This window comes from Phyllostomus discolor, chromosome 14 (genome assembly GCF_004126475.2).
Source record: "Phyllostomus discolor isolate MPI-MPIP mPhyDis1 chromosome 14, mPhyDis1.pri.v3, whole genome shotgun sequence".
Classification (NCBI taxonomy): Eukaryota; Metazoa; Chordata; class Mammalia; order Chiroptera; family Phyllostomidae; genus Phyllostomus; species Phyllostomus discolor.
Window position 1 is genome coordinate 43,278,149 of NC_040916.2, and position 20,250 is coordinate 43,298,398.

General features: G+C 52.7%; 1 protein-coding gene and 1 non-coding gene across 2 annotated transcripts in view; one reads left to right on the forward strand and one right to left on the reverse strand.

Annotated features, from left to right (window-relative positions):
• The window catches only part of PHGDH (phosphoglycerate dehydrogenase), a 34,637-nt gene that overhangs the window by 2,592 nt on the left and 11,795 nt on the right, over positions 1-20,250 (forward strand). Inside the window, exons 2-5 of the mRNA XM_028502899.2 lie at positions 5,847-5,998; positions 8,136-8,201; positions 11,777-11,831; positions 11,929-12,027. Coding sequence (XP_028358700.1) covers positions 5,847-5,998; positions 8,136-8,201; positions 11,777-11,831; positions 11,929-12,027 — 372 coding nt within the window. The remainder of the gene's footprint in view (positions 1-5,846; positions 5,999-8,135; positions 8,202-11,776; positions 11,832-11,928; positions 12,028-20,250) is intronic.
• On the reverse strand, positions 9,098-9,182 carry LOC114489275. The gene has a single exon (XR_003683844.1). It is a non-coding gene; the product is annotated as a small nucleolar RNA SNORD62 (small nucleolar RNA).

Here is a 20,250-nt window from a genome sequence, read left to right on the forward strand (position 1 = left end):
TCACAATTTAATCTTGTGTTTCTTAACTGTGGGTCTTAATTCAAAACGTTTGGAAAACACTGGTTTGGCAAGCTAAAGCATCTTGTTTGGAACTCACAAGACAGACTGTACTCCTCCTCTGTCTGCAGGTGCCACGTCTTAAATATGCAAGGAACATTTAACTCTTAGCACAGACCAGTGGCTTTTAAACTTTGACCGGGGCCCACTATCCGAAATTCATTTTATATCACATCTCAGTATACACACACATATGTGTACATGCACACACTAGAGTTTCATGAAATAATACCTTCACTGTATGTGATGTGTTGCCATGTTTTCTCCTGTCCCTTTAAATAGCAGTGCTGGTCAGAATCCAGTTAGACTGCATGCTGGTAATAACTTAAGGGAAGCACATCGACACCTTTATCTCAGAATTTTAAGAAAGATAAAGAAGGGAATAAATTTCCATGCAAGGGTCTTTTGAAAGGTTCCTTTAAAATAGAGATTTCCAGATGGTACACCAGGATTTAGTTTGCAAAAGTTAAATAATCCCCAAATTAACTGGGATCACTATTGTTGTACAGAACAGTGCCTACCTGCATCCTCTGTGGCTCGGGAACTGACCTGGGAATTCTCTCGGACTTCTTGGATGATTTAAGCCAGAGGCATGAGCAATGCTAGGCTAGCATCGCCCCCAAGGCCAAGCCTGCCCTTGTTGGGAAAGAAAGCATGTGTGAATTTGGGAAACGTGAATGGGTTTCCGCTGCTGAGTTGGCAGTTTGTCCGGAGCAGCCATCACTCCAGCAGAACAGGGGCCTGCTGTTCTCCAGCGCGGAGGCAGCTGGGGGATGGGGATGGGGATGGGGCCTGGGAGGAGGTGCGCCTGTGCCAGCGCCAGCAGATGCTCCTAACACTGATAACGCACGTAAAGAGCAGAGAACAGTGGCGAGAGAGGTGTACTCCACCCAGGGAGTGCCAAAGAGGACCTCGGGGATGCTGGAGAGAAAAGGTAGAATCACAGGAAACTGAGGATGAATCCCATTACAGAGGGTTTGCAAAAGGCTGTAGTTTTCTGCAGGAGGAGAGGAGAGGAGCAGGCTGTATGGAGCCAAGGCTTGGGAGGGATGACGTGTGGCCTGAGAAGATGATGGTGCCCGAGAGTGCCCAGTGCATTGTGGGATGAACAGGAGATAGGTGGGCACATTGTCTCTCATTAAATATGTGCTGATTGAAGCAGCTGATGATGCAGTTGAACGCAGCTGGGGTTGTGGAGGGTGGAAGAGGCCTTGGAAGCTAGTGAACTCGGGCCAACAGGGGTGGGCCCAGGGTTTGCTGAATGGGAGTCTCCAAGGGCAGATTGTCCTCTTGGTTCAGGCAGGCCCTGAGTGCACATCCGTACTGGGTTGAATGGAGACTTTTCAGACTTCCTGGCTCCGAAGAAAGCTGGTTTGAGGGGCACTACCCTTAGGGAAAAGTAGAGAGAGGCTGCAGGGCAGATCTCCCTAAGGGAGATCCTTCCATAGAGAGAGGCTGGGCTGATTGAAGAAAAACGAGCGCTGGTCCTGAACTTGTCGTCAGGGCCTACAAGAATGGGGTGGACGGCTGGGGAGCCTTTGTCCTCCCCCACAGCCCCCCTGTTCTGTTCTGTGAGAGGCAGATGCCCAAGGTGTGGGGAGGGTGGTGGCAGCTTTGGAGAGAGAATTCAAGAAGGCCAGACCCTTGGGGGTGACTCTAGGGGGTGATTGGGGTAGCATGTGCAGAGCAGGACTGGGCCTGAGATATGGGCCCAGAAAACGAAGAGGCAAAGTGGTAATAAGATTGCGACTCTTTGGGTGGTCCCTGTCTACTTCTTGTTAGTTGAACTCTGACCCCTGGTGCTGGGCTGACCACTTCACAGGAGGTTCTGTTTCCTCTGTGTTGCCAGGTACCTAAGGTGCCGTTGCTGGTGGTAAAGGAATATGCCTTAAAAGTGTGCTCCCGGGCTGTGAAATCGCCCTCCAAGGAGGTGATGTAATTTACACTCCTATTTCCCTGCCTTTGCACCAGCACTGAGTATTATCAACTTTCTTTTTGCCAATGTGATACCTGAAATTACCACATGGAGCACTGACCGGTAAACATAAAAGGTCGCTGGTGAGGATAAAAACATAAAAATAAACAATAAGATAAAGCACCATGTTTTGATCTTCTGAACCTAATACACGACTTCGCTTTACTACCATCCTGTGGCGAATTAGGAAGTTTCCCAATTTGATTTGATTTTAAAAATCAGTTCACAGAGATGTGTAGCAAGGAACATCTTCATAATCTGAAAGTAATTTAAGAATGCCGTGTGTGTCACTGGTTCATGAGAAAATGTCAAACATGGTAATACTCTGATGTGACAACGAGGTCAACTAAAAAGGGTATATTAAACTATCATTAAGTTAGCTTCTTTATTTTTTTTGCTTTTCTCAATTACAGTTGATATTCAATATTATTTTACATTAGTGTCCGGCATACAGCATAGTGATCAGACATTTAAATAATTTACCGAGTGATCCCCCCGGTAATTCTAGTGCCCGCCTGGCACCAGACAGAGTTAGTACAGTATTACTGACTAGAGGGTGGGGCAGGCATAGGCTTACAGTGGTTTGCCTGGGAGATAATACACTAATTAACACTTAATAGTACAAGAATGAATTCTGTTTCTCATATTCACAACTGTGGACCTGCGTGTGCCCGCCCTGTACATTCCCTCTGCTGTGCTCGACAACCCCATGACTATTTTGTAACTACAAAGATACAACAGTTTAAAATTCACATTTCTTTGATATTTAGTGTTTACAAGTTTTTTTATAAATTACTGGCCACTTTGTTAGTTTTTCTATACATTGCCTACTTACTACAGCTTTGCCTCTTTTTTTTTTAACTGTGTTTTCTTTCATGTAAGAAATTGATGTGTAGGAAGTCTTGATCATTTTGGAGGATGAATGTTTGTTCTGTTACACACGTTCCGAGGAGTTTCTCCCCTGCAAGCTTGGCTTTAACTCTGTTTATGGGATCTTTTCTGCACAGGAGTTCAAATTTCAAATGCAATCAAATTTGTGCATTTTTCTTTGGTGATTTCTGGGACTCGTGCCTTGCTTGTGAAACTGTCCCGCCCCGAGATCATAAATGTATCTATCCCCTTGCATTTTCTTCTAATGCTTGTGTTTTAAAAAGTTCTTTAATTCATCTGCATTTTAAAAAATCTGTAGCGAGGTAGCCATTAAATATCTTGTTCATCACCTTTTCCTGGTGCCATTATTGTACAGACCTTCCCTCACCCATGAGTTTGAAGTCCACCTTTATTTTCTAAGTTCCCGCACAGACGTGGGTCTGTTTGTACAGTGCCTGTTGAGTTTTGTTCATTGATTTGGCAGTTTCTGAACTTTTTTTCTCTCTCCCAGTTTGTTCTCCGTTTTCAGAAATCTCTTGAGTGTTCATGTATATATAGCTCTTAATCCTCTTTACCGTAGTCTGGAGATGGGATTTCTGAGGCTGGGTTTTCAGTCATGTGACCAGTTCAGATATTTGGGAAGGACGTTGGGGGTGGGGAGAATGGTGAGGTGAGGTTTCCATGGGCCTCTCTGATCATGGGATTCATTTTTTCAGCGGAGTGTTGTACTGAGTGTCACCTATTAAAGGTGCCTTAGAGACATAAAATACAGATGAGGAAAATCTTTGCCTCAGAGACCTAAAATACAGAGGAGGAAAGCCAACTGCGGTCAGAGAGAGGACGTCTAGATGTGAAACAGATGATAAGAAAATAGAGGAGGCTCAGTGAGGGGGTCCAGGCATTTTTGCAAAGCTTTCACGGGAGGGAAATTGATTGTGTCTTGAAAAACTGGCTGTATTCGGCCAGGCAGGGGGATCCTTTCCTTTGGAGCCAAGTGCGGTGGACTTGAATGTGGGGCAGACAGCAGTGCCCCTTTCTGCCGGGTATTGGCTGATGTTCAACTAGGGAGGTATTCAGAGTACCTGGTGTTGGCTGGCAGCCCAGACAGGGTGGCTGCTGTCTGCTTCCTCTAAGCTCTCCTTGCCTTGGACACGGGGAGGTCACACCACTCACGTGCGATGGGGAGCCCTCCTGTGTGTGCCACTGTGAGCTCGAGGGGCGGAGCTGTGAGTTCGCCTCGTGTTGACAGGACCTAGTGTAACGCCAGATCGAGGTCTGTCCAGAAGCTATCCAGCCATGCGATATGAAGAACAGACACATTATTGAAGATACAAGATAAAAGAAACATTGTACATGGGACAGTGACACCTCAGTCCCCTCACAGTAGACACCTTGAGACCTCACACAGTTCTAATCGCCATCATGTGCCCTATTATATTTTGCTGAATCTTATCAATGGTCTCAATTTTCTTCTCCTTCAAAGGTGATTTTAGTTTGGGGAAAAGTCAGAAGCCACACGGCTTCAAATCTGGGCTGTGAGGGGCTGAGTCACTTGGGTGATTTGATGTTTCACCAAAAACTCTGCAGGAGATGCGAGGCATGAGCGGGCACCTTGTTGTGATGAAGCTGCCAGTCACCAGTTGCCCATAGCTGCAGCCTTCTGAATCACCCCAATAGATTCCACAGAAGATTGTTCAAGCTTAATGCAAAATCTGATGCAGGTTCATTGCTGTAGCCTCTCAGTCATTTTGAATGCGACCGCCGCACAGTACACATCCTCACTCAAGGGCACCTACCGCCTCCACTTGCTAGTACAGTGAGGTCATCATTGTTCACGCATGGGCATTCCAGTCCACCCTCCTGGGCTGCCAGGTTACATCGATGTCATGCAAACCGCTCTGGTTATGTTAACAGTGGCTGGACTTTTTCCGGACAGGCCTCAAAGGGAGGAAAGAAAGTTCTCGTGGGATCCAGGCCAGAGCTTCACTGAGGAAAATCCAAAGACTTTACCCATGGGAGTCAGGTCAGGTGCGGGAGGGACTCGAGGGGCCATCTGCTCCAACCCTCGAGCAGGCGGAGACCAGACTGGGGGTGACGTGACTGGCCTCGGTCTAGCACCCAACCTCCCCACTCGACTCCCAGCCTGCTGCTTGTGCGCCGACTCTTGCTGCTTCCTCTCCCACCTGGGACAGACAGTTCGGGGCAGGCGTGTGCTCTTGGGGTGTTTCTTAGGGGTGCTCATTGGGTGTTTCGGCAACGATATCCTTACTCTGGGAAGGTGCCCCGGGGTGGTCTGGATAAGCCTCTGAAGACGGTCTTGGGGTCTAGCTTAGCCCAAGTGAAGTGGCTGTGATGACCAGAATCCTTTTTTTCCCCACATATGCATTATTTTTAGTCTAACGCTGCCTGGATTTCTGAGCAATTGTGGACCAGTTTCATTGTTCTCCCCTTTCCCCTTACTGTGGTCTCTATTTTAGGAAATGTTTTTCTTTCAACCATTTTGCCCTTTACGCACTTCACCTTCTCATTCAGCCAACTAGAACACTCACAGAGTGCCTTCCATGTTCCAGCACGGGGGCTTCCAGAGTGGGATTCGGCCCCACCTCCTGTCGTTGCTGAGGGCCCATGCAGGAGTGGCGTCCCTGGGCCGGGGCCCGCTGTCGTGCCAGGCGCTATGCCTGTCCTGTCCAGTTGCCTCTTCCCCCACAGCTGCGGAGGCTGAAGCTCAGATTCTTAGCTCCTAAGGGGTGGGGCTTGGGTTCGAACCCAGACCTGACTAGTGGAGCCTCTCAGGTGTGTAAACAGTACATGGGTGCCCTTGCCTCCCTTTCCTCGAGAACATCCTGAGTCCGCCAGCATGTGGCAGCCCCCACTTGGGGCGGAGAAGCTCTAGGAGGTCTTCAGACCAGCTCTGTGCACCCAGATGTTTCTCCTTCTGCCGTAGGACTGCGAAGGCCTCATTGTCCGCTCGGCCACCAAGGTGACCGCTGATGTCATCAATGCAGCCGAGAAGCTCCAGGTGGTGGGTCGGGCCGGCACAGGCGTGGACAACGTGGATCTGGAGGCCGCAACGAGGAAGGGCGTCCTGGTCATGAAGTGAGTCGTGGAGGCTGGGGGCGGGTGTGGAGACCTTGAGGAGGGAGGAGAAACCTTACTTTGGAGAAAGCCGGGTCGGAGTCAGAGGGCTTCCAGGAGGAAGAGGCCTGGTCTAGGGTGGTCAGTGCTTCCAGCTTAGTGGCACCCAAGGGTTTGACCTTGAGGCTTTCTTTGTAAACTCAAGTGCCTCACAAACCCACCCCACAGAAGTTTGTAGTCTGCAGCCTGGTTCAGGGGGCAGAGGAAAGTTAGTGAATTGGTCTGTCTCCTCTGAAGCAGCTCTGCCCCTCCCCCTCCCTTGTTCTGTCTGGAGCCAGATACTGTTAGCTCCGCTCCTACTCTAAACAAATGCAAATGCACAGCCTTTGCTACTAGGGTGACTCTGCACTCTTCATCTTCCTCACTTCCCTGCACCCACTGGAGCCAAGAGCACAGTTTCTCTTTCACGCCCCAGGGCCAATAGGAAAAGTGTCCCCCCAGAGCTGTTTTTGCAGAAATTCAGGGGAAACGTCCTTGTCAGCACGCCAGTGCAAGGAGACACTCCTTTCTGGCTCCCGCCTGGCACTCGGTGAGGCAAGACGATCCCCAGTCCACTCCTCTGTCCCTTAGAGTCCTTTTCTCTTCCCTTGGGAACCTCATAGTCCTCCAGTCCTTCCCTCCACCCCCCTGTAGGGTAGGGCTGAGTTGGCCTGTCACCTGACTGAGGGCAATATCCAGCAGTAGGAATGTTAACCAGCAGCCCCTGCGACCCCCAGCCCTAGAGGCAGCAGCCCACCGGCCCTGCCCCTCCTCCCGCATTCCCGTGGGGACTGTTGGCTGGGGAGCGGGGGAGCCAGGGTCTGCTGCAAAGATGGGCCCTGAGAATCCCCCTTTTTTTTAAACCAAGCCAAAAACCAGTTTTATTAAAGAAAGATTTTGCATGATTTACTTCTCACCGGTCTGACCTGACATGCCTCTAATGGTACCAGGGTCACTCGGGTCAATGATGCCACCAGTGTGCATGCTCTGGTGCTTCCCACAGCCGTGCCGGATTCAGTGCCATCGCTGACAGCACACGGCACCAGGCACCAGTCTCGGCCAAGCGTGGCCCAGGCCTCCACGTCAGCCCTCCTCAGGCCGAGCAGCTGTTGGCGAGGACTTCTGGTCCTTCTCAGAGGCTGCTTGTACCCCAGCACGTACTTCCCACCTGTCATAGCAAAAGCCGGAGCCTTGAGTTGATGGACTTCAGTGACTTTCTCGTCTTCTTTGTGACCATCGTCTTCCCGCCTTAGGTGCCAGACCGCCCCCAACCAAGCGCAGCCGCCAGGACGTCTGAGAATCCCTTTGTGTTGATCTTTTTTAAAATAAGGAATCTCTGGACCTTTTCTCTCCTTGTAACCTTCATTTCCAGAGATGAAAAGACCCAGGGGAAGAAGGAGGGTGAACATGTACATTAATAAATTCTTCCAAAACCAAGAAAAGGCCTGGAAAAAGAAAAATAGTTGCATAGGCCGCCATCTCTTCTCCTTTCCATAAAGTGGGCGGCGTCAGCGTTGCTCCGAGTGTAAAGGTGTGAGGGAGCTTTCTCACCTTAGAACTGGTCGAAGGATGGGAGGAGAAGCCCCATAGGTGGAGATAAAACTGTTCACTTTGTTACTAATGAAAGCCAGGGTGGGCACCTTTGTGGAGGTCGCTGGGCAAGGGCTGACCTCTGCGTCTGATGGACGCATTGCCCATCGCGAGCTCAGCGCCCGGCCGATGTCTGTCTCGGAGCCGCGGCAGATCTGTGCGTCCTGCAGGCAGGCAGATTCTGAAATGAGAGGAGACGGACAAGGTCTGGGCCACACACACCTTTCGCAGTCGAGGAGACACTTCCGTGCCTCCAGGAAGTCAGTTTCGGTGGAGAGAGCAGGCGTGTTTCTCTACTGGGGGTCCCTCCGCGTGGGAACATAGAGCCAGCGTTTCCTCCCAGCCCCGGGTGCAGCAGCGCCACACCAGCGAAGCCAGGGGCTGTGGCGTGGGGTTCGCATCGAGAGCGGGTGGGTAGGCACATGGAGCAGGAGAGGAAGCACAGCGGGTCCTCAGGCTTCCTGCTGGGCCGGGGGTGGGAGTGCTGGGTCTGGGCCCGCTGATGTCCCCTCTCTCCTTGGCTCCTCAGCACCCCCAACGGGAACAGTCTCAGTGCCGCGGAGCTCACCTGTGGGATGATCCTGTGCCTCGCCAGGTAAGTGGCTGACTTCTCACAGCAGAGCCAGTCCCTCTGGTATGTCAGGTAGTGCGATTCCCCAGGCAGAGTGACCCACAGAACCTTAGGAACACTTCAGTTTCATGACGTGCAGAGTGCCAAGAACCTTTAAGGCTGTCAGTCCCTGCCAAACACTCAGTGCACTGGCTCTGGAGCACCAAGGTCTGTTCTGAGTGCTTGCAAATGGGGAGGGGTGGCCACTGGGCTGCTGCTCATCGCCCAGGGCAGGGTCGTGGAGAGAGGAGTTGTGCGTGATCTCTCATTTCTCCTTTCTCACTTCCCACCCTCCGCATCCCTCCTCTGTGCCGGCCCTGGCAGTCGGTTTCCACACATCACCTTGTATCCTCAGAGCCTTGCAGATGCTGTTCCTGCTGCCTGGAGCACCTCCCCCAACGTCTTCGTCTTTGTCTGGGGAACTGCTCACTCTTTAAGATTAAGCTCCAGTGTTAATTCATCCAAGAAGCTGTCTGGATTCCTCAGCTGAGCCTTGTCCCTCACTGATTCCCCTGGCCTGGTGACAGGACCTAACCTCTCTGTCACCGTCCTCACAGAGCTGTGTTGTAATAGAATAGAATAAAAAGCTGCCCTCAGATCCCTGTGCCTCCTTGTGAGCTCCTAACACCAGGGAACACCCATGGTTAAATCTTTTGCTTTTTTCGCCAGAATTCTGGGGGTGGGGGCTCTTGAGTAGAGGGGACAGCCTAGGACCCTTTGGACGGACACACAGTATGTGTGATGGACTCACACATGTGTTGGGCAGTAACATGACTGTGTTGAACAGGCATTTCTGTGACCGAGGGGAAGGGCGTGGAGCCAGGTAAGGGGAGGGAGCTGCTCTAGGTCCCTTGGCAGAACCTTGGATTCTTTTTCCTTGATCTCTGGGGCTCTTTCCTCTTCATCTCCCTGGCACTGAGTCCACAGGGGAGGGTCAGAGGCTCTACTGGAATTGAATCACTGAGACCTTGGATCCTTAAACCAGCAGCCAGGCAGCCGGGTCTCCTTGCTTCTCTGCTCAGGCCTGAAATCTGGGCCGAGACGTTACTCTTTCCCTCTCCCAAGACCGCTCTCCCTCCTGCTGGGGAGGGCCCGGAGGGGCTCCCTGGTGTCTCACTCTCCCCGAGATTTCTACCTGCAATGAGTCCTCTTACAGACTCACTGGTGTTCACTGGCCAGTGAACAGGGGAGGAGGTTGGAGAAAGAGGCACAGGGACAGCTGCCACAGCAGAGGGGACCCAGGCTGGAAGGGTCGCTGAGCCGGCTGTCTGGATATCCCAGACCCTGTGGGCTGCATGGAACTCCCCCCCCGCCAGACAAGTGGGGAGGCCTGAGCCCAGGTGTTACCTGAGCTGTTAAATTCACTGCTGGTTTTTGAGTTTTCTTGGTTTGTTTGTTTGAGTGTGTGTGTGAGGGAGGGAGGGATCTCCTTTCTATCTATTCATTCTCTCACTTTTTTTTTTCCCTGGAGGTGGAAAGAAAGGCTTGGGAAGCAGGGATCATTTTCCCCTATCCAGGAATCGGGAAAATGGAATGATTTAAAGGGGGCACCCCGGCCCAGTCCCTCATCCTTGACCTCACCCATCAACGATGCCTCAAAACTAGGAAATAAGTACCCGTTAAGAAGGAATTGCTGGCTCGCATACCTTGTATGTTTAACCAGACTGCTGTCCTGGCAGGGCAGTAACACGCAGGAATGGGAGCTGTGAACAGGCAGGTCAAGAGCGCTGGGCCCTGTGGGTCTAGGGGCCCTGGCTAGGCCTCACGGCGGGGGAGGGGCACTTTGAACAGATGACAAGGGCTCCTCAGGTGAGAAGAACAGTGACGCAGAAAGACAGGAGAACACAACAAATGCAGGTTTCCCCATTTTGCCTGCTCTACCTTCTCCTCTTGTAAGTCAGGCCCCTCGGGAGGCCCCTCGCCCACTTCTTGGCCCCCGAGTCTGGCCTGGTGAGGACCTGACCTAGCCCTATGACCAGCTGGGACGGCAGCTAGAGGGAGCGTCTGGGGATCTCTCGTGGTCCGTGGTGCATCTTAGACAGCACTGTGCAGTCAGGTGGGCAGAGAGCAGGAGGTGAGGGAATGGAGACGAGGCAGGTGGACTCCGTCACGCCAGATGAGGCGTTTGTCAGGATGGCTTTGCTGAAAAGACAGTGCTTCCTCAACTCAAGTCACTCTCCGTAATTACTGTCCTGAAATGAGGCATGAGGGGCAAGGGCAGGGAGATGGAGCTTCTCCCCGTGAAGCTTGTTCCTTAAGTTTGACCGAAGTTACCCACAAGTCCACAGGGCTCTCATCACAGGAGAGCAGCTCTGCCCTCAGGGGCAAGTCACAATAATGTGTAACATGAAAGAATTTGTTTTAAACTTCTCTTTTTAAAATATCTTATTTATATATTTTTAGAGAGGGAAAAGAGGGAGGGAAACATCAATGTGCGATTTCCTCTTGCCTGCCTCCTACCGGGGAACCTGGCCCGCAACCCAGGCATGTGCCCTGACTGGGAATTGAACTGGTGACCCTTTGGTTCACAGGCTGGCACGCAATCCACTGAGCCACACCAGTCAGGGCAGAATTTTTTTTTAATAAGTCAGTGAAGTAGAAACACAGGAACAATATCTTGGAATCTCCCTTTTTGTGCGTGCACACACACCACACACCGCTCAATTTCGTGGCTGGCAGGAGAGCCTTCATTTAAATACTTCGGAGGCTACCTGCTGGGATCTCCCTTGGCTTTGAACCAGTTCGGCTGACTCCAGTTGGGTGTGATGCTGGGTGAGGTGTTTAACCCCTAGTGCCATGCATTACGCTGTTGAGTGTTAAGAAAAGCTAATGCGTGTCCAAACGTTTCCTATAAGAGTGTCTAAAATAGAGGAGATATTCCAAACATGGTTTCTCATCTCTTCCTTTTTCGTTTCCAGAGACGCTTGGATGACCTTGTCCCTTATGACATCTTACCCTGTGGCCTCTAACTTTGCCCTTACTCCCTTTGTCTCCTCCAGAAACCACTAGGAGACGCAGACCTGCAGGTTCACCAGCAGGAGGGGAGAGGCTGTGTGGGGTGTGGCCTGGGTGTGAGTGTGCGTGCAGGGCGGGGCTGGAGGTGGAGTAGAAGTTCGAGGTGTCTGGACTGTCACACCCACCCATTGAAATCTAGCCTGAGGCCTTGGGGCTTAAGAAACTCCTTGAGAAGAATAAATAACCAATTGTCCCTGATACAGTAGATGTAGGTTGTGGCCCTGGAGGGACTAAGCAAATCAAAATCCTTGAATTTCTGGAGCACTTGAGGCCATCAGAGTTCTGCGACACCACATTTTATTGTCCCTACAAACCCTGGAGGATTGGCTGTTGCTGTTATGTGCTCAGGGTCACACTGATACCCCAGACTCCAAGCCAAGTTTGCAAGGGTTCCGCTCTGTGCACCACGACCCTCCTCCGTGTTTCTGAACCCGAGGCCCCCAGACCCAGGCAGAGGTGGTGGCTGTGCACACGGCACGTCATGCCTCCTTCCTGAGCTGGCGGGGGTCTGCGTGGGCTGGCCGAACCTGTGTCTACCCTTGCAGGCAGATTCCCCAGGCGACGGCTTCCATGAAGAATGGCAAATGGGAGCGGAAGAAGGTGAGCAGCCGGCCTTGCCTCCCCCACCCCCAGCTCAGCGCCTGAGGTTCACTCCTGATGCTGACTTTGGCTTCTTTGCCTGTTTGTTTGGCTATAGTTCATGGGAACCGAGCTGAATGGAAAGATCCTGGGAATTCTTGGCCTGGGCAGAATTGGCAGAGAGGTGGCCACCCGGATGCAGTCCTTTGGGATGAAGGTAAGGGGCCGGTGGGCTTCCCGTAGGAAGTTTGGAAGAGGCAGCTTTGTTTGAGAGAAGCTGGAGGCTTTGTCCTAAGTGTCTGACCTCCCCCCCAACGCCCACTTTTAGAACCCTGACTCAAACAAGAGGTAAAGCCAGGGAAGGAGGGAGGGTCTCCTGCCTGTGTGGACTCTTGAACTCAGAATCTGCAAAATCAAGAAGTACTTGGTGGAGGTGCCTCAGCCCTGGGGCGGGGGTGGTGGTAAGGAACGGCCCTGAGTCCCAGCAGAGCAGAGAGGGGTCCGATCCTGCCAGCCTTTCCTCCCCTGCCATGAGGGCCTCCTTCTTGGCTGTGTCTGTCGCCTGTGATAATTCAGAAAACACAAGCAAGTCGATAGCCTTACAGCAGAGCGATTCCGTCCCTCTGGTTCCCCTCCGCGCTGCAGAAGAGATCGCCAGGAGCTTGTCTGTGTGCTGATAGGAGTGCAGAGCCAGTGGTGGCTGGAAGACCCCATGCGTTTCTCGGAGGTCATCCCCGACCTCTGCACCCCCGTAGGGCCCTGTCTTATCCTGCCCTGGGAGGCTTCTGGTCGGGGGGGGGGGGGGGGGGGGTTTGTCATCCATAGCAGTGCCACCCCTGGGGACGTGGCAAGGGAGGAGGACACGCAGCCGAGAGAGGAATTCACAGGTGTCAGCCACAGTGACAGGCGCCTGGGGGGCCGCCAGCCTGCGCATCTCTCTGTTTACAGTGGCTGTGAGGGGGTTGTGGGTTCAAATTGCCACCAGGGACACTTCAGTTAAACATTAAAGAAAAGAGCTTTGAAAATCAGATCTAGAAAATTTACATAACGCTGTTACAGAACTTCCCATTTCTCCCTTGCTCCCTCCCTTTCTGTCTTGTCCCTCCCACCTTCATAGAGTTAGAGGCACCTTACGGATGAACCCTTAATTTTATATTGGCTTCTGGGGTTTACATTTTTGCTAAGGGCTCACGGCGAGTGGATGACAGACAAGAATGCAGGTGGGCATCTGCTCTGCCATGTTGAGCTTCTTTCTGCCCCACCCCCCCTCCAGTCCCCACCACATTCCAGTCTGCCGCCATCTCTCCTGAGCTTCAGCGCTGGGCAGGGCAGGTGCACTGCCTAAATCTCTGAGAGCAGAAGGTATAGCCCAGCAGCACCCACTGATCCTGCAAACACACAAGCCCCACCTCCTTCTGTGCCGGGGAGGCCTGGGGCGGTCCCCAGTCCCCACAAAGGGCACTTTCTCCTCCTGCCTCTTTTGCAAGGGATCAAGGCAAAGCTTTCGCTCACAGGGTGTTCTGGTCGTCTAAAAGCAAGGGTCAGGGGTCAGGTAAACTCGGAGTACGCATTGCCAAACAGGTGGGCCCGGATTTCATTGCTGATGCAGTAACTTTGGAGGGAACGAGTTCCAGGCCCAACGGCCGTTCTGTTACTGGTACTTCCACTCCCTGCGCCTGGGGCCATAGCACATCGGGTTCTTTTACCTCAGGGACGTCTGTTGTCCAGGACTTCAGACCTTGGCAGTGACTTAACCCAGACAGGAGGCCTCACCTCATGTCCTCAGTAATTGATGTGATCAGTCAGCTGTCTGTTCATCTGGCGACACCTGGTTGCCCCACTCCTGTGGGAGCTGCTTCTGGGGGGCCCCGGGGGAGGGAGGACCTTGAGTGCCAGCCGTGGAAGTGGCTGTCACCCCCCAGACTTGTGTTTGACTCAGAGAGATGGCTAGACCCTGCTCGTCAATGTTAATCTGTGTCCCGGGCACATCCTGCACGATATGCCCATGTTTGGTGTGGCTGCCTCCCTTTCGGGGTTCTGTCAGGCTGTGTCTAGGGGGTTACCCTAGGCTGCCCCGCTTCTGAGACATGCTGTTGTAGACCCCTGAAACGTGTCTTGGACGGTCTCCCCCACTCCGAGCCCTTAAGAGCTCCCTGGCCCGGGTCGTTCTGGGGTAACTCAGGGGGCCTCTCCTCACGTTCAGCCGCTCACTTGGATGGAGCTCCCTACCACGGTTTGGGTGCAGATGGATTTTGTCTCAGGGCAGAGAGATTAGTGACCTGCAAGCCTTGGTTGATGTTTGAGGGGCCCCTCGTGGGGAGCAAGATGTCCTCAAGGGCAAGGAAGGAAGATTCTTGAATGAATTGTAAAAGAGATGGTGTATCAGCTTCCAGATAAGAAACAATGTTCAGTGTTTGCTAAACACAAGATATTTTATTCACTTATTTAGTAGACTGTAAAATTTCATGGTGGCCAGAGCTGGAGCCCGGGCCCTCTGTACAGAAACTCTGGGGCAGGTACAGGATGGTCACTGAGCTCCTGATGGGAGACCTGGCGAACACAGTCTCTCCAGAGGCCCGGCGTGGGACAGCTGCATGACTTGGAGATGGCAGCAGAGGTGGCCTTGGCCGAGTTGCCCAGGGTGGCAGTGCAGTGCCCGGCTGAAGTGTAGCAGCAACCAGTACAGACCATTGCCAGCTCCTTCTGGGGCACAGGGGCTGAGATGATACTGTCTTCCCATGGCGGGTGGGGTCCTGCTACCTGCCGCGCCCCCAGGCAAAATTCCAGAGGCAGAGGTCTGGTGATGGGGGAAAGGAGTCTTTATTCAAAAGCATCCCAGTTTTGGATTAACAACTTTCAACACCCAGTTAGTCACTTAAGCCTGTCAACTAAAGCCTATCTTTAGCTCTTGAGTTCCAGCTTTAATCACTTAAGCCTATCAGTTAAGGCTAAAATCTTTAACCCTGGAGTTCTCCTATCATTTCCCCTGTTCGTTTTTAATTATCTTATTTCTATAAGGTTAGTTTGCAAACTGAAACAACATAAGATTCAAAAGCTACACAATTTTGGAACAGTGGCAGGCTTCTGCCTCAGAGCCTGTCCCCTCTAGAACACCCAAGGAAAAATAACCCCTGCACCTTCTGACAGGCCAGAACAGACCCCGGCTGTGCCTAGAATCCCTTCTCCGATTTGAAATACCGTCCTTTGGAGGACACTGGTGGCTACAGCATGATCATCCAGGAATCTCCGAGGAATAGAAAGGGAGCCAGTCTCTGCCTTCCTTCTGTTTAAATCTTCTGTCCCATAGCTCTGTGCACAATGGAGGCATTCAGCTTCTCAGCCAATCCAGTCCTAGACTGTTTATTATTGCCTTGGGCCACCTCATCCTACCGCCCCTCCTGTCTCCTCCGCAGTAATCTGATCAGATTTCTCTGTTTCCATACCAGTGCCCCCTGGGGTGAGGATGGGGCGCAGCAGCAAGAGCCACAGCAGCAGCTCGAAAGGGACACTGTGGAGCTTCCTGATCTTGTTCTCCCTCAGGCCTCTCTGCCCTGAGACAATAGAGAGCTTGGCCGGGACGATTGATGGCTGTGTGGGTAGCAATGGCTACTGCCTTTGAGCACTTAATGCCCAGACCAGCGTGCCCATTGTGGTCCCCAATGGCAACAAATGCCTTGAACTGGGTCCTCTGGCCAAAGCAGGTCTGCTTTTGCATGGGCATAATCTTCAAAACCTCGTCCTTGAGGGTGGCCCCCAGGAAAAAGTTGATGAGCTCAGATTCTGAGGGGCAGCGAGAAGAGATCTCCTCCAGGGACTTGATCCTCATGCCCTTGACCAGGCAGCTCATCTTGGTCACGTGGACCTACTCCTTGTCCTTGGCCTTGCGTCCGTGAGCTCCGTGGCCTTGGCCTTGCATGCTGCCTCCCGCAGCACCAGCGCCTTCTGCCGTTTGCTGTTTTTCTCTGAGAAGAAAAACAAGTTACTTTAAACTGGCCTTGTTCTGTCTTTGAAGATTTTACTTATTTTTATAGAGAAGAGAAGAGAGGGAGAAAGAGAGGGAAAAAAACACTGATGTGAGAGAGAAACATGGATCGGTTGCCTCCGGCACGTGCCTTGGGCTCCGACTGGGGTCTGAACCTACAACCCAGCCACGTGCCTTAGCCTGGAATCGAACCAGCGACCTTTTGCCTTGTGGGATGACACCCAGCCAACTGAGCCACACCAGTCAGGGCTGCCGGACTATGTCTTTGGAAACTGGTATGGTACAGGTAGCTCAGCAGTTCCTAGACATCACATTCCTGGGCTAATTAAAATTGTATTTTAATCATGTAGTAAGTGAAGGCACTGTCATAAACATTGAAGTGTGTGTAGATAGGGTCTCCTTGGTCAACCATCCCAACTCCGGTGTCTGCAGGTAACGCCAGTTTGGCTTGTGCCGTCTCAGACGTTTTCCCATTCGTTTGTACAGAATGCGTACATTCCCCAGAGAGAGTAGTGCGCGCGGATTTACCACATTTTTAAGCTGTCGTGTGGAATTCTGTTCTGTGGGTAAATGGCTTTTTTTAGCTGGGCCATTCCCTTAGAGATGGACATTTAGAGTGTCTGCAAACGTGGACTTTGGCAAGACCTTCTTCGGGTCTTTCGTGATGCCCCTGGGGAGACTGGGCTTGGTGCTGAGGGGTTAGTGGCTGGTCACAGGGTGGGTCCTTTCCGGTCTGGAGGGACGTTGTGCAGGGGGGCGGTGCAGGGTTCTGCCCTACCCGCCCTTCTCGTCCGTAGCCTGGATAACATGTCCTGTGTGGGTGCTGGGGACCCCAGAGAGGCAGTTAGCACTTAAGCATGCAGACTCAGGCCCATAAAGACATAGAAAGCTAGAATGGCACCTGAGCAGGAAATTTAGCTAGAATACTTATCAGTGTCCTACACACGGGCCCCAAACAACTAGACACGTGTTGGAGTGTAGAGATGTTTATAAAAAGCTTCTCTAGGGAAGGAGGCCTTTGATTGACAAGAATGTGGTGTGGCTAACAGTGGCGTGGCCGATAGAAAAATGTGATGTGACTTTTGGCAACATTAAAAGAAGTATGCCTTCCAGAGCAAGGGAGGTGACATTCCTCACGGTCTCTACTGGTCAGACTTTCTGTGAGCAGTGTGAGCAGTCAAGGCCCAGTGCTCTGAGAGACTGATAGCTCTGGGGACAGAGGAGACGGTGAGGGTCTCAGGGCTGTACTCCCTAAGGAAGGGTTAAAGGTACTGGGGTCACTGAGCCCAGACAAGACTTGAGAGTCACAAGGGAGGCCCTTCAAATAGCTAAAGGGCAACCCTGTGGAAGAATCGTGCTCCTTAAGGAGTGACTCCTGGGCGGACCAACAGGTGCAAGGCGGGGTGGGGGACAGAGCTGCAGACAGAGCTGGCCCCGAGTGGCGTGGGTGGTCTCGGGAGAGAGGGAGTCCCTCCCGTCACTGCAGGTGCACACACGAGACTGGCTAGCCGCTGGCTGAAGAGGGGACGTGAGCATTGCACTGGCAGGAGGGATACGCCCTGATACGCCTGGACATCCGCCACCCTGTGAAGTAGTCCTGGGCAGTGCGGTCACTGTGCTGTCCCGGGAGGTGATGTAGAGGCGTTGAGGGCTCTGGGTTGGGCCAGTAACTCGGGAGAACACCGAAACGAGACTGGAGGAGACCAGGGGGCGCAGGGGACACTCGGAGTCGTTCTGGCCGGGCCGGCTCGGGCAGAACTGCAAGCACAGGAAGGTTATTTTTATCCCCTTCTCTCCCTGGCACCGGGGGTCTTGTCTCGTGCCCTGATCTGTCACCCAGGCTGTTAATCACTAATGAGGCTGTTAATGAATGGCTAACGTCTGACCCCTTCGGGTGTTACGATTTAAGAGTTGACCCCGTCCTGTCACAGGAGTTGCAGGGAAAGACTCGTGCTCAGAGGTTGGGGATGCACTGTCCCCTTTCCCTGCCTTTCTTTGTGACTCTCTGGTCACGTAGGGAAGGAGGTCCTAGGCCTGAACTCTGATGGTGGGAGCTTAACCAGGTGTCTTCCTGCTACCACCTGGTGTGCGCATGTGTGTGTTGTGGTTGGAGAGGGAGAGCCCGCCTACACTGCCCTTCCCAACAGGTGCGGGCCTAGGCGGAGCCTCGTCCAGTCGCCGTAGAGCCGCTGCTGACGTGCTCGAGGCCACACGGTGCAGATGTGGGTTTCAGGGTAATTCCGGCAGCTGGCAGCCTGCTGACGGTCTCAGTCATCCGGGTCTTACTCTGTAACATTTTCTTGAAGCCTTTTCTCAAAAGCTTGAGAATCACAGGCTTTAACTTTGGAGACGTAACTCGGTCACGCTGGTATTGTTAATGGGAGGAGACACGAGTGGGACCCGAGTCAGGATCCCGGGTTCCGGCACCGTTTATGTTGCAGGGAAACCCCGGTTCTTCTGGCCGACGCAGTAGAGAATGACAGATCTGCAAGCGAGTCAGCACTCAAGCAGGGTTCACTGGGGACTCCTTCTCAGGAAGGAGGGTGGGCCTCGCCGAGGTGAGGGGAGAAGAGCTCAGGTTCAGGACAAAGTAAGGCAGGGGTGACAAGAGCGTCGGGTCCTTTGTTCCGAGGGCTACGTAGTTGGCGGGATGGGTGAAGAAGTTACGTGTTGATTGACGGGTAAAGGGGTGCCAACTTTCCTGCGGGACATGACTACCCAGACTTAGGTGCATGTGGGGGTCTGTCAGCCTGAATCCTTATTTTGCTCCAGACCCCATTTGTTCATCTTGTTGTAAAGCAGATAGGTGACAGGAGGCAGTTAACTCAAGTTGGGGCAGTTACCCAAAGTTAGTTATGGGCTCTCTCTGTAGCATTAGGGACTCCTCGTAAAACAGATAGTGACCAGAGGCAGGTAATGAACCAAAGCTGTTCTATGGGCTGCTTCTTTTGGGCACCGGGGACCCTCTCCCACCCTCCAGGCCTTGGGATGAAAGCACAGTTTCAAGGCTTCCTTCCCAGACAGTGGGAACGATACATAGAATTTCAGGGACCGCGCCCCCCCCCCCCCCCCCCCCCCGTGCTAACACGGTGTTTCCTGTGATGTCAGAACACCTGGCAACATCACTGGACCGGGCTCAGGCCTGCTGAGTCAGTGGGTAAGGCATGTCTCCCTCCTCCTCCCTGCCTTGGTGTACCGTCCATTCTACCTGAGTGATACAGGCGTTTCCTGGCAACCAGGACGCTAGACGCTGGCCAGTAACAGCAGCGCAGCCTCAGAGTTTTTCCTGTGCCGTCTCCTGCCTCAGTCTGTCCTCTAGAACATGTACAAGACCCAAGTCAGCCAGGAGCTGAGTCTGGCCCTTGTTTTCATGGTTTTCTGTGAGGAGCAAACCAGCATCTCAAGTTGCTTTGTGGTCGGTGTTGTGGTGAATTTGACTTAGCCCAGAGGAACGGACATTGAACTTGAGGCACCAGTTGTCACTGATGCTTTTGCGTCCAGCTAATGTGTACTGAGGGCTGCTGTGTCTGATACTGTGCTCCAGCAACCCTGTGGAGTTAATATTATTATCCCAGTTGCAGATGAGGAAACCGAGGCCCTGGAAGGTTACAGGACATGCTCAGGAAAATCAGACTAGTCAGTGGTGGAGTCCAACTCAGACTCGGGGTCTCCTGACTTCTGACCTGGTGTGTTGGCCTTGTCACCGCTGTCTTCGTTCCCGACCCGTGTGAGCGACACAGTCCCTGCCCGGAGTCCCTTCTGCGACAGAAGCTCTCCTGTCTCCTGTCTCACTGCGGTAGCTGGAATTCCTGCTGCCCCAGAGCAGCGGTTTGCAAATTCTTCCCTGAGCCTCAGGCCCGAGAACGGTGCCTTAGGGACACGGGAGGGGTTGGGCAGGGCACTGGGCCAGCACCTCTGCAGCTTTGAATTAATCTGATTTTACCATTGGGCTCCTGTTTAAGATTTTGTGGTGGGGGGAGAGTTTCAAGGCTAAGCCAGAAAATTTGGCTGCAGGGTAGAGAGTGGGTGTGGCTATTGGAGCCTTTGTCCCGGGAAGGCGGCTTTGCCCTCCTCCATCCTCTGCAGACCAGGGCCTGGAGTGGGCAGGACCGGCCCCCAAGGCTGCCTTCGTGAGGCCTGCTAGGAGGTCTCCTTAGAATTCCACTTGAAAAGCTGGGGTTCTTGCCCTCGCTGGTGTGGCTCAGCGGGTTGAGCACTGGGCTGTGAACCCAGTTTGATTCCCGGTCCGGGCACATGGCTGGATTGTGGGCCAGGTCCCCAGCTGGGGGCGTGCAAGAGGCAACTTATCAGTGTTTCTCTCTCTTTGTTCCTCCCGTCCTCTCTCTTTAAAAATAAATACCGTATTTTTCAGGCTATAAGACACACCCCTCCCCCCATTTTGGAGGAGTAAAGGTTGTTAATGGTGCTGTTGAGAGTTCTGTTTACATTTACGTTGGT